At 47.8% G+C, this 14,643-nt stretch overlaps 1 protein-coding gene across 2 annotated transcripts in view; it reads right to left on the bottom strand.

Moving 5' to 3' along the window:
- The window catches only part of tesk1b (testis associated actin remodelling kinase 1b), a 34,165-nt gene extending 19,867 nt beyond the window's left edge, over nucleotides 1–14,298 (bottom strand). The window contains exons 1-3 of one of the 2 annotated variants that reach the window (XM_061252871.1): nucleotides 14,185–14,298; nucleotides 13,392–13,667; nucleotides 12,161–12,823 (exon numbers count right to left, since the gene is read on the bottom strand). In XM_061252871.1, coding sequence (XP_061108855.1) covers nucleotides 12,161–12,340 — 180 coding nt within the window. In that variant the 5' untranslated portion in view covers nucleotides 12,341–12,823; nucleotides 13,392–13,667; nucleotides 14,185–14,298. Of the gene's footprint in view, nucleotides 1–12,160; nucleotides 12,824–13,391; nucleotides 13,841–14,184 lie in introns of those variants that run through there. The other variant, XM_061252870.1, reaches the window with a different exon arrangement.
- Nucleotides 14,299–14,643: the final 345 nt, after the last annotated feature.

Here is a 14,643-nt window from a genome sequence, read left to right as displayed (position 1 = left end):
AACACAAGGATCAGCACACTGCCAATTATCCCCAGCGCAGGAACACCGAGGCCCAGCCTTCAACCAAACCTGAAACCAGCTCCACACCCCACTGCCAATTACTGCCCACAGACAGGACCCAGGACCGCCTTGCCCTGGCACCAGAACCGCGCCCGAAAAACTGCCCTGGATGCAGCATCTGAGCCTGGAAGTATACCGCCAGAACTTGAGCCCGTTGTTGAACTAGAACCAGTGCCCGGGCGCATTATTGGTTTGGAACCAGTCCCTGAGATTGGAGCCAGCCATTACTTTAGAACTAGTACCGATTCTAGAGTACTAAGGCCACGGTATGATGTTATAATCACTGCAATGAAGACAAAAAGAAGCTTTAACTCAACTAGCAGCAGTATCACTTACACGCAGCCTTCTTCCCTTCCTGAAAAACAAGATGAAGATTTTTCCCGCTCAAACTGCTGTAGTGGGGATTCCCTGGAAAGCCGCAGGGCATGTGGGTTTTCAATGTCATTAAACATTTAATTGCTCAATAAAAGAAGCCGATTACATGATTAACTCATATCAGCGGGTTTCCTGAGCTGGTCATTTCTTTTCACTTTAAAATGGCCCATTTCAATGTGGGGAAAAATAACCAGCCACCCCACAGCTCTCCAAGGGCAGTGACACTGACCTACAGCACACAGACACACAGACTCCCTGGAGGAAATTGAAAATGACTAATGGGTTATTTGAGCTCTCAGGTGTGCGTCGGTGTTGGCTCTTCCCTCTTAAAAGGTAACCTGCTTCTCTCGTCTTACTGATGGATGGTGGACAGACACTCAAGACGATCAACACAAAAAACACCAAAAAAAAAAAGGGATTTCCCTTCACAAGGATGGAGCAAAACCTCTGGTCTGTAGTCCTGGGCTTAGCTTTACATTACATTACATGAATGCTTTATCTGCACACGCACGCGCACGCACACGCACACGCACACGCACACACTAAAATAATTGGCAAAGGATACACATCCAACACGCACTCACACATTCCCAGTGAACACACAACAACAGAGAAGACATTCAGCAAAATGGTGGCTTTACAACTGAAAGAAAAAAAACAAGATACAAATTCAGTAATCAAAAAGAAAACCACAAACAGAGACCTGTATGTGACATATGAAATATAATAATAAACAGGCACATTACCCGTTTAACCTGATCTGGAGTCCATTCATGTTCTTCTTGGCCTTTCGTTCAGGGTTACTAAAACCTGGCCCTCAGCGTGCTAATACTGCTGATTCTCAGTCTTTACCTCTAGCCTAATTAGGGACCTATTTAGACCCGGTGAGTGAAATCGCCAGCAAATCAATGGCATTAATCAACCGCTTAAATATCAGGTACCGGCAGAAAGGAAAACCAGCAGAACTACCGCCCTCAAGGGATAGATTTGGATAACTAGGCCTTAGCTCACGGCTCATCTGCATACAGCTCCCCAGGGCATGATCTTTGAAGGCCTCTTAACAGTGAAAGGAATTGTGGGATAGGATAATTACATGAGCAATGCAACTGAGCTTCTACGTACGAAATATCATCGGTGTCAGGGGGAAAAACTCATTCTGCAGGCCTAATTATTTTATTTATTTGATTTTTTTAATTCGCCACGTCTACGAATGATTTTGAAAATGGAGGATTTATGGTTTCACACACCAATGTGCCCTCGGAGAGGACGACGGGCTATAAATGTTGCTGGATAAAGAACGCGGTCTACACTGCAACACTAAACCTCTGCCAGTGATTGATCTGCACTCCTGATCACTGGGCCAGCGAGGACTAGGACACAGAAACGCAGGGACAAAGCGGGCTGCCTGCATTGTGCATGCTCCGCCAAAGGTCACAGCACAATATCAATAAATTATAAACCCTAATAAGCGAGCCAACAAAGACATCTTTTTAACGTGTCAGCTGAGCTGCTCACTGCCTCCCCTCTCTCTCTTACAGGTTCCGAACGCACACATTTGACTGGTCACAAGCTAGCCCGGCTGCTACGGGCAGACGGCAGCATTCGCAAACGAGACGTTCAGCCATACCATCCCCCGCACACGAGGCTCTCCGGAGCAGACGCCACTTGTCAATATCAATATGTCTAAGGGGAGCCAGACCCCCAGCCTCTGGGAGCCAGCCAACGTAACGCAAGACCGCGCACACGCAAACAGGGCACAGGAGAAACACAAGCACACCACAGAGCCAGACACACACTGAACTCACACTGCTCCAGACACACACACACACTGAGCTCACACTCCTCCAGACACACACACACACTGAGCTAACACTCCTCCAGACACACACACACACTGAGCTAACACTCCTCCAGACACACACACTGAGCTAACACTCCTCCAGACACACACACTGAGCTCACACTCCTCCAGACACACACACTGAGCTCACACTCGTCCAGACACACACACTGAGCTCACACTCCTCCAGACACACACACACTGAGCTCACACTCCTCCAGACACACAAACACTGAGCTCACACTCCTCCAGACACACACACACTGAGCACACACTCCTCCAGACACACACTGAGCTCACACTCCTCCAGACACACACACTGAGCTCACACTCCTCCAGACACACACACACTGAGCTCACACTCCTCCAGACACACACACTGAGCTCACACTCCTCCAGACACACACACACTGAGCTCACACTCCTCCAGACACACACACTGAGCTCACACTCCTCCAGACACACACACACTGAGCTCACACTCCTCCAGAGACACACTGAGCTCACACTCCTCCAGACACACACACTGAGCTCACACTCCTCCAGACACACCGCCAGCCGTCGGCTTCTTGGAGGACTTCCCTTCTGGCTACTCTTTAACCAAAACAATTCTGAGGGAGAGGCCATTTCAGAGCAAGCAAGGACACACGTATCTCTGAGATACACATTTCACACATTCCTGGGAGTACAGGGAGCAGGCCGCACCTTTGCGTTGACATTGTGGCAAGCAACCTCAGAAGATTAAACATTAACGATTCCTTCAGTGGAATGGCGAAGACCTCTGATCATTTGGACGGGGCAATAAAATATTACACAGGCCTGTACATTTGTTCAATAGTTTAGATATGAACAAAGACACATTTTCCTTGGCATTGTGCCCTCCGTAACGGACGGGCAGTGGTGGTATTTCTGGGTCGAACAGCGACAAGAAAAAGAGAGACACCGTGTTCACACGGACCCTGTGACCCACTAACCAGAAAATACCCCAACACTTGATCCCATCCCGTGTAACCTGACAACCAGCAAAATACCATCATATTTAAGATGAAGCAACTGACACCCCATTCCATGCCAACTCCAGGAGGCTGCACCACACAGCACCGCTTGGATATTTCTCTTTTTGTGTGTGTTGGTAGACAAGTATGAGATATGGAATTGCTAAACTTGAGAATTTGTTTTCCCGGTAGAGCCACGTAAAGTTTGCCGGGTGTCACAATGAAAAACGAGTTGCAGTACGATTGTGACATTTAGAGGTCCATCACCTTAAACCTACATCTTTGTACATATTTATGCAGTAATTTATATTTCACATCAGAAAACATGCATCTACTTTTGTTTTGGAGATACTTGGCCTGAAAAATGCACTTTTGTATTTGGCAGGTGTGCAATGTGCAGGGTTTCAAGTGGCCTGAAAATTCTCAATTCTCGCCAAAACACACATTTGTATGACTCTTAGCCAAGTGATATTCCAATTGCTGATTCACTCCTTGCATCTTCCTCGTGTCCTTTCCTCCCTCCTTAGCTTCACCCAATGGAGGACGCAAGGAGAGGATGGAGGACGCAAGGAGAGGATGGAGGACACAAGGAGAGGATGGAGGACGCAAGGAGAGGATGGAGGACGCAAGGAGAGGATGGAGGACACAAGGAAAGGATGTGAGGAGGAGATGTGAGAATGAATGGAATGATTGCGAGCAAGGATAAAAAATGACCACTTCTTACCAATTCTTGGTAAGACCCCACCCCTCTCAACTTCATTTTAAACCACTTTGGAAAGGGTATGGACAACAACACCGTCCAATATTGTCGGACGACACACCAGCCACACAAACTAGCTCATGTGAAGTAGGCGGAAGCCTTTATTCGCTCAGTTTACCTCTGTATCGGAAGGGGGGGGGGGGGACTGGCGCCATCTTAGAGAAAAACAGCTGCACCCAGCTGTCCCCCACACACCACGCAGTAAAAACGATACACTCAGTATGCACTCCACCTCACGCATCCCAACACACACTCTCTCTCCTCTCCTCTCCATCAGATACTCCTTTCCTCTTTCATTCCCTTTTCTTCTTCTCTCCTTCATACGACCTCTTCCTTTTCCCTTGGCTGCGGTCGGCCTTCCCCGACGATCCGCGGACTTCTCCTAGCAGCGCGCTGTGACTGTGCGCTCTCGCCTCCGTCGCACCGGGAATTCACGTCAGTTTGACCCGACCAAATTATTTGCAGTTCACTTATTTACTTCTTTACTGCGGGGACTTTTAAGAAGCGGCCCCAACAACTTTAGCGGAGACAGAAATAGCATTCCTAGGGCAAAGCGGTTTGAGCCGTTTCTGGTTTACTGGAAACAGGTTACAGTCCTGGGTGGATCCCGCCTTGTGTTGCGGCAGCACGCTGGGAGCGCCGTCTGGATCCCCGCGGTACAGTCTCTCACCCAATCATTACACGTCTCCGCGCCGGACAGGGGGGTAGCGCACGGGTCCGAGTGTGAGGTGACCGAACGCTCTGCGAGGGTGAGGCCACCGTGCGGGATATTCGGTCTGAACTCTGGGGGCAGCGATGAACATCCCTGCGTTATTATACGCCTCTCTCCCAGTACACGTGTGTGTGTGTGTGTGTGTGTGTGTGTGTATGTGTATGTGTATGTGTATGTGTGTGTCTGCGTGCGTGCACGTGTGTGTGTGTGTGTGTGTGTGTGTGTGTGTGTGTAAGAATTCACATTGAAAAGGTCACGAGCATAACTTCTGAAGCCTCTGACCCAGCGTGAGAGTCACAGGGTGATTAAACCACTCCAATGAGTCATCCACTTCCTCCTCACGTGAATCCAGGCCAGTGGCCTGCGCCGAAGCGTGTTTCACCACACGCATCACACACGCATCACACACGCATCACACACGCATCACACACGCATCACACACGCATCTCCACCGTGCAGCATCTCCACTGCCATCACCAGCATCTCCACTGCCATCTCCACTGCACGCCATCACACGGCATCGGCAGTGCACAGCATCTCCACTGCACGACCTCACAGCCCCCCCTCCCAGCCCCGCTGGAGCACAGCCGATGCTGCAGCACTGCACTGCAGCTTCCTCCTTCGCATATCCGCCATGCAGCCTGCGGAAAGACGGCTCGCTCTGAACAAACGGGCTCACAAGCTGAAGAGAACAGGCTCACACGCTGAAGAGAACAGGCTCACACGCTGAAGAGAGAACAGGCTCACACGCTGAAGAGAGAACAGGCTCACACGCTGAAGAGACATCACCCTCAGCGCAGCTCTGCGGTGGCCGAACGTGACAAAGTGGAGCACTGGTCGTGTTCCGCCTGCGTGTTATAGCGGAAGTCCGAGCTTTCCCTCGCCCTCTCTCTCGCTCTCGCTCTCTCTCGCAGTCCCCCTCACACTGGCTCTAGCTCCCTTTCCCTCCGCAAGATTAAATTATTTAGTATGCTCTGAAGCTCCTCTCAATCGAGATGAAATTACGTCAGTTTGGCTTCCCCCGACTAGCGGGTTTTTGGCTGCAGTTTGAAGAGGCAGCCCGAACAGTACGAGTCACGCTTTCTCTTTCTCTCTCTCTTTTTCCCCTCTCCCACTGATTGAGCACCCTCGGGAATTACATAAAGTGTACCACCAGGTACACTTTAAAAAGGCAGGAGGACCAGGGCAGCAGTCAGCGGGACAACAGGAACAGGGCTCGTTCTGTTCTTGTTTTTCCAAGGTTTAAGGAGATGAAAATAGCAATGCAAAGCGAGGACCCGAACACACAAGCAACAAGTTTGTCCAACGCGATTCGACAGGCGAGTTGCCTCACCCACCCCCCTCCCCATATCTCTTTAATTAACGGAGTTAACTTGGCCCGCGGTTTACGGCAGCCTTAAACCAATATTGCCAATATAAACAGTGAAAAGGCAGCCTGTCCGTAACGCTCTGCCTGCGTGAAAACAGCAGAGGCCCTGTGGGCTGAAAGCACCTCTCCTCTCGTGTCGGGAAGCATGTCGCAACAGCTCATCGAAAGGACCCCAACGCCGCTCCAGTGCAGAAGCATTCTCCACTCTTCACCCTCTTCTCTTCCGCTGCCAATTTCCAGAGAATGCCTCTGCACCTGGGGCATTGTGTTTTTTGTTTTTTTTTGTCTTTTTTTTGGGGGGGGGGGGGTGGATATGTAAGGATTAAGGATCCTCAATGTGTGTGAACGCATGCGTGTGCCTCCATGCCCCCCGCCCCTCTCTCTCACACACACACACACACACACACACACACACACACACACACACATTATAAAATAATAACAACAGAAAGGCACACCACAGCTCCGGGGATCACACTGGAGCAAGCCCTGACTGGAGACCCACACGGAGGAACACAGGAGCGGGGAAAACGCCGCTCGAGGCTCAGCCGGCTCAAGTCAGAACTGGCTCCCGACCGTCATTATCCGCCATTTCACCACCAACAACACCGAGGTACCCTAACCCTCACAATGAAGCTTGTCAACTGCAGGTTTCAGACAGCTGTTGTGCGGTCCAGACTCCGGCCCTTTGTTATTGAGGGGTTTCTTTTCTCTTTCTCTCTCTCTCTCTCTCTCTCTCTCTCTCTTTCGCTCTTCTGTTTTTCGTTGCGATCGCCTTTGCCTGGAACTTTCCAGGTCAATCTCCACTTAGGGGCGCAGACACGTTTCACTCAAGAGCCAAGCTGACTGAGGAGACACCCTCAATCACAACACGGTCAGCGAAAAATCACAACAAGACAGGCCACGGCGAGACAGTCACTACACAAAAAAAACCCCAAAAAATATTTCATTCTGTCAATTTAATTTCCCAAAACCCTCAGGTTCCTCAACCAAAAATCACCAGGCGCAACACTAAAGCAACACACGTTTTATTTAACGTCAGGAGGACGGCAGACTCCTCCGATTGACGCGACGTCTATTCTCACCATTTCCCACACTGCAGACGCACCACAAATCCCACCAACATATTTTTTGTTTGTGAGTCCACAAGGGCCCGGTCAGACCCGGAGTGGCCGCTATCGAGCAATGAGACCAACGGCGAGGTGGCGCTCTGAAGATCGACTCCCAGGCGCAGGGCTCACGCTTCGCTGAGAACCAGCCGCCCTGCGGCTCCAGAGCACCAGCTCAAATCCCGGACGGAGGCCGAATCCGGACGGCGCCCTGACCAGTCGGGCATCGTCCAACGTCGGGACTTCAGTCCACAGGCAGCGGTGCCACTCCTGGATTTGGAGCCCGAAGAAAGGATCTCACATTGAACCCCACACCACTATCCCACACTCACATTTTCTGAAGGGCCCTGTCAGTCAGGCGCTTGGGATCCTGGCCAAACCACAGATCCCACAGCAAAGGGTGACATGCCTCAGCACTGTTTTCAGTGAACGCATTTAGGACAATGAGAAGAATCATGATAATGATCGGATGAATAATCTATAGGCCACACCACAATGAGCACTTGCAGTACGCTGTAATTAAGTGACGACAAGCTGCAATTATGATGCGAAGCACTTTAGCCCCAAAAATCTCACTATATATTTAGACGGTTGGTGCTGTCATCTTAGTATGATTATGTCATTTAACACGAGTCGTTAACTCGAAGGGCTTGAAAATATACAGTAGTATAATTAACGCTAATGACTGCCGCAACAATAAAATAATGACACAATAATTAGCCCATAGCAAAATCAGAATGTTGTCTGCGACTCAAATGAAACTACCAGGGTTTAGCTTGTGGAGGTGCCAGATGTAGAGTAACATATCATAACCCTCCCCCACCACCATTTAAAATAGGTGTCCCCAAAATGTCCCCACTGGACGATGAGAACCAGCTGTAACCATGTTACACGCAAGTACACTCTAACCTGCTTGACTAATGGCTCCCTTTCAACACTCAGAGTAAACAAACAAGCCACTGCCACTGTGGTGAGCTCTCACACTCTCACACTCTCACACTCTCACACTCTCACACTCTCACACACTCGCACACTCGCACACACTCGCACACACTCGCACACACTCGCACACACTCGCACACACTCTCACACACTCTCACACACTCTCACACACTCTCACACACTCTCACACACACTCACACACACTCACACACACTCACACTCACACTCACACACACTCACACACACTCACACTCACACTCACACTCACACTCACATTCACACTCACACACACTCACACTCACACACTCACACACTCACACACTCACACACTCACACACTCACACACTCTCGCACTCTCGCACTCTCGCACTCTCGCACTCTCACACTCTCACACTCTCACACACTCTCACACACTCTCACACACTCTCACACACTCTCACACACTCTCACACACTCTCACACACTCTCACACACTCTCACACACTCTCACACACTCTCACACACTCTCACACACTCTCACACACTCTCACACACTCTCACACACTCTCACACACACTCACACACACTCACACACACTCACACACACTCACACACACTCACACACACTCACACACACTCACACACACTCACACACACACACACACACACACACACACACACACACTCACACACACTCACTCACACTCACTCACACTCACTCACACTCACTCACACTCACTCACACTCACTCACACTCACTCACACTCACTCACACTCACTCACACTCACTCACACTCACTCACACTCACTCACACTCACTCACACTCACACTCACACTCACACTCACATTCACACTCACATTCACACTCACACACACTCACACACACTCACACTCACACACACTCACACACACGGCACATTTCCACAAGCATGCTATGAATAAATCCCCCCCCCCCCCCCCCCCCCAATTAGTAACTGCAAGACCATCTCAAACCAGCAATATCTCATTTCAATTCAAAAGCTACAATTTCAAGAGCCATAACCTCTCACACAGGGGGCGTCCATTTAGCCCTAGCATAGAGGATTTATTCTCCTACTGGAGTAAAAGCCATTTATGTCTCCATTAAAAAGAGAACTTGCAGGAGCACCTGGTATATAGATGCAACTCCTGGTAGATTTATTCATGTGTTGACTCAGCAATACTAAAAGCACTGCAATCTATATCCAGGGCCACATTGCCTGGCACTGGGTAGCAGGCCAGCAGTGCGGTCTCTCCCTCCAAAGGCAAAGGTCGCCGTGAACTCCCGACTCCCTGAAAATCTAAATGCAACACGTTTTATGAGACTAAAAAAGAAACTCAACTGAAAACAGCAGAGGAATAAACGTTTCGCGCTCCTGGCAGTGATTGCTCCTGAAACTGCCCTGCCCTTGCACGCTAGAAACGGTCAAAGGAAAAGCAAACACAAAAAAAAGCACCAATCAGGAGCAAGAGGCAGATCCTCTCTGCCGAGAGGTCTAGATTTATACCACATAAGCAACTATTTGCATAAACCTTACGTTTGTTTACACAATAACAGGCATGTCTAGCGTCTTTATGTCAGGGAGGACATACGCATAGAAAGGAAGTGCTCCTGCATTCCCTGTATTGGAAAGCAAGCCTTTGCCTCGTTGACTAGAAAATAAGTCATTTTTCTTGGCACACAGGACATGGTTAAGAATGCTAAATGATGCATATTAGGATGAATCTCATAAAACATCATGATTATATTTAAATCCATGTCAAATTTTTTCTCCATTGCCAGTACCGAATGAAATGCATGTTGCCAGACAAAATCACACATCAAAATCACACATCACTTGTAACACAAAACCATTTTAATTTCAAACACTTTACAAAAGTTTTTTTTACTGCATAGTATTCACAGTATTCCCCTTCCATGAGCCTGCCCATTCCACACCTAACGATGGATTTTCACTTCGTTATCAACGCTCGATCAATACAGGTAATCAGTAAAAACAAACTTGATTTACTAATCGATAAAAGTGCAGTGAAAAATGCCTGGAGATGGCTAAGCGCCGCACAGGCCACTGATTAAGCCCTTCATCGATTGGACTAAAACGGAGTTCTTCTCTCTGACAAGGCAGTTCTCCACTGCTGCTGGTCATCCACAGCAGGTGTGCTCAAATCTGCATGGCGCGTTTTCCACGTCCTCCTCCAATGGTGGTTTATTTTGAACTGGGGTAGCCGATGGGTGGAGGATCTCCCACCAATCAGTGGCATGAATCAGTCACTTAACGACCAATAAAAACCAACAACACCACTGGCCTCGAGGGCCAGATTTCCGCATCGCTGTACGGCCATCAGAGACGGGCCATCTGGCACATTTTAGCTTCCTTTAAACTCCCCGACCCAAGCGGTGGTATAAATAAGAAAGAAAATATTTCTAAAAAATATTCTGCAGTACATTAATGACTCCTACTACATGAGGCAAATCTGTACTTGAGCACTGTGAAAATTAAAGGTGGCAGCAACAAAAAAAAGAAAGAAAAAAAAAAGAAGTGTTGTCAAAATATGCACTGACCAATGTTGTCATGGTTTCATGAGGTTATGGCTGTGAAAATATCTAGCAGAGGACAGGCTGGCCTAACGCATGTCAAACCTTAAGCTGAAGCTATTATTATAATTATTATTATTGCTTAATGGACGAAGAGACTTTGACAAACAGGAAGCTTAAAAATTTGACGAGGGACTATGACAGCAGAGTGACAGAAACGTCTCTGCGGAACACGCAGCGCACAAAAAAAAAAGTGCTCATTGAGACGGCACACAAGCAGTGGAATTAATTTTCTCTGCCGTCACCTTCAGAAACCGGCACGCTCCGAGACAGGAAGTCAGCCTCATTTGCTTCCAATTGCAATTTTGCACAGACGACATTGACAGTTGAAATGCGGCGTATAGTAAATGAAGCCTAAATTGGTTCTGGACTTCATGGTTTAGTGCGGGGAGCATACTTCTGATGGGGGGAAAAAGCAGACTTTTTATTTTTATTTTATTTATTTGTTACTTATTTCTTTTACTTCTGGACCTTAATCAACATTGTTCTTGTACAGAGGTCACGGGGAACAAGCATTCGTCAACCTCACACTTATCAAAGTCCGGTGACCTTGTGTGAAGACCGACAGGATGGATGAAAACTATTTTACACATGCTGTCCATTTCCCCTCCATTGCAGACACTGACGGCATACAAACGACATGCAAAACCAAAATCGGAAAGAACACAGAGTGCAGCAAATATAGTTCAGTTTACCACAGAATCCAGTGCAATATTTACATTTGTGAATTATGCAAGGGAAGGATTTGCAGTGGCAGGCTATCATATGAATTTCATTCAGAAAAAAAAACATTATGCAGCACGGTCTCACAAAAGTCCAAGGGTTGCAAAAAACACACTTCTGCGCACACCATCACAGCATTGATCTGTGTTTGCCTGTTGAACGTCTGCCAACTCCAGTGGCATGCACGTTTCAAACCTATGACCCTAAACTCCATTTTTAATTAAAAGTTCCTCAAAAATGTTGTGCAGGTCGCAAATCAAGGGTCTGCCCTGTTCTTGGAAAGCCAAAATCAGTCCCCAATTCAGACCCAAGAGGCCAGGCTAGTTTAGTTAGGTTAGTTATCGGTTTCAATTGATCTATTAAAACAGTTGATTAAAAAGAGTACAGAATAACAGCAACAACAAACAAAAAAACCCTGCAGGTCTCCAGAAGCACTGTAGCAGACCCCAGATCTCAGTCTTCCCACCATATAAATGTATTGATACCATTTGAGCTCTGGCCTTAAGAATCTGCTACAGCTTGTATTTTGTTTTAAACTGTTTCAGAGCAACTATAGTGACATTGAGCCGATAAATATTACACACGTATAACACCTGAAAAGGGGAGGTGGGTCTGACACATAGGTTAGGAAAGTAGCCGTCCAGTTGGAAGCAACCAAACAGGTAACTAAGCAACGCTTACCTTGAATACTTCGGAGAAGAACCCGGAGCCGATTTTCTCACAGAAAAAATCGTCAATGCGGGCGAGACTGGACACGGCGCTGCGCAGTGCCCGGTATGAGGAGGGCCGAATTCGATTGGGTCCATGGATCCCGTGAATGGGGGGTTCTGGCACATCCTGGTCCGCTTCAACGGACTCCATGCCAGCGAATTCCACAGGAGAAGCACACACGGAGTTTAAAATCCAAACCGAGTGTTTACATTTCCCATGTCGGTGGCATGAGATCCAGAATAACTAATGTCTTCACGCGGGACACTTAGCTCCCGAAAGGTCGTGTAATGCTAAGAACTCCGATGATGGAATTCTCCCCGTCCATAGCACACTGCAGGGCAGCTCGTCACTTATGCATTCCTCCCCAAAAACGATAGGCAGTTGCCATGCCGCATCCGACGTTCGCAGTGCATGGCTTGGCAGGCTCTCTCATAGCCTACCGTTTTTCTTCTTTTCCAGATGTGACGACGTAGGCTACCTTTCCCAATGCAGATACGCAGGGCGTCCTCTGTCCGGTCATCCAGTCGCACTCTCCCCCTATACGTAGGCTAGCTCTTGCATAGCCCGTGTGGTCCCCTTGCGTAGCTCGCCTCTTCAGCTCAGGCTTCCTTTGCGAGACGGCGTCGTTGCCGGCTAAATGAGAAAATAAAAAGACAACACGGGAAAAGATGGGAAAAATATTTTATTTAGCTACGGAAATCTGATTATTTGCGTCCAGTTGCGGTGCAGGTCATAGGCAAAGATCCGTATTGTTTTAGACCAACATTTGAATGAATGGGTTGTTTCAATCTGGTCATATGTCCTAGTATGAATTTGCGAGATCTCCTGAATGCAAACGTAATTCAACCGAATAAACAAGCCAATGTTGTGAAATCGTTACGGCAAAAACTGCCCGTCCGACAGCAATTCGTTTGATTCGCTGAGCAGAAAACGGGAAGCGCCGTGCATCGTGATAAACCTTCCTCAACAGCTCTACTGCGGATAATAAATTATAAATGTGGCCTGAGCCGCTACGAGGTCTTAAATTTTCCTGTCTCCTCGCATCATAGGCTATACGCGTAACACGCAAGCATAGGCTACTGCTGTCTCGCACATTAAATTGACATGTCTATCCTACCAAAGACCGCAATTTATGAACAATTAAACAGCCATATTAGCATACTCTTCGAGCGCATCTCGATGCGGTTCGACATCGGTTTACCTGTTCTAGGTGATCCGTCAGGTACGAGTCCACAGGCCGGGTCACCGTCCTTCTCTTAACGCGGATCTCGTGTTATGTTACTGGAGCTTTTATTTATTTATCTGGCCAACCTTGTCCGCCTTCTTGCTCTTGGCCGGCTCCCGTGTGTCTTGCCTCCGTTTGTCTTGGCCTGCTCTTGCGGAGCCGTAGCGGGTTTAGTTTAGCTCAGCTCAAAGGAGGAGGAGCGGCGTATGGACTGCGAGGGCGGTTCCAGCACGAGGCTCCGCGGAACTCCACCTGCGGGGGCGCCCAGCGTGGAACATTGACACACTTTTTTTTACTAAGCAATACTGCGTAGTGACACACTTTACTTCAGTTAACCCATCCAAACCTACTATTCCGTACCCTGTAATTGTATAGATTTTACATGAGGACAAACTCATCCTCATTAGCGTGCTGATGGGATTATTTCAATGGCATAGCGTCATGTCATGCGACACAGCCATACCGCACGTAATATTAATATGAAGCAACATTCTACCCTCCAACAAAACGAAACTATCCCAAACGGGCACCAATCATCACACTCCAAACCAAACGATGGTGGATATGTATTATTTTTTTATTCATTTGTTCGCTCGGAAGTTCACAAACACAATACAAGAAATACAATGTGCGGTTTATACCTTTGTTGCAGACAGTGGCATTTGCATCAATTATTTACAGCACTGCTGCTCACTAATTTATCACGCCTAAAATTGTATTTGTAAGACGATATGAACGGAATATACAAGTCGCTGATGAGAATTCTGACCTCTGATTGCTGAAATTCCAGGTTAATCACCATGCCACAAATGGTCCCCCTGCAGGTCAGGCAGAGTGAAATACATGCAGTGAATTTGCTTGTAATTAATGTGTGAAATAGTTTTTGTGACGTTGGTTGAACTCTTGATTTAGTTCAAGGATGTAAAGCAGGGATGCACAGCAAAGGCTGATCCACTTCAGGATTTTGTGCCAACTTTAATTAGCTAAATAACGATCTATGAACGTATATGGACCAGCTACGGCTGCAGACTGCAAGTGTATGCTAAATATTTTACTCTGTTCAAGTACAGGAGTGAACCAACATCATTTCTGGAGCTGTCAGACAAAATAAATTAATTGGTAATTGGTTGGAACAAAAACCAGCTGGCATACCAGCCCTCCAGGACTGGAGTTGTACCCCCCGTGATATAAAGCATGTTTAAACTTGAAGGAGGTGCCATTTCTCAGC

Source organism: Conger conger, chromosome 8 (genome assembly GCF_963514075.1).
Source record: "Conger conger chromosome 8, fConCon1.1, whole genome shotgun sequence".
Taxonomy (NCBI): Eukaryota; Metazoa; Chordata; class Actinopteri; order Anguilliformes; family Congridae; genus Conger; species Conger conger.
The sequence above is the reverse complement of the archived record's forward strand: the minus strand, read 5'-3'. Positions and strand labels throughout refer to the sequence as shown.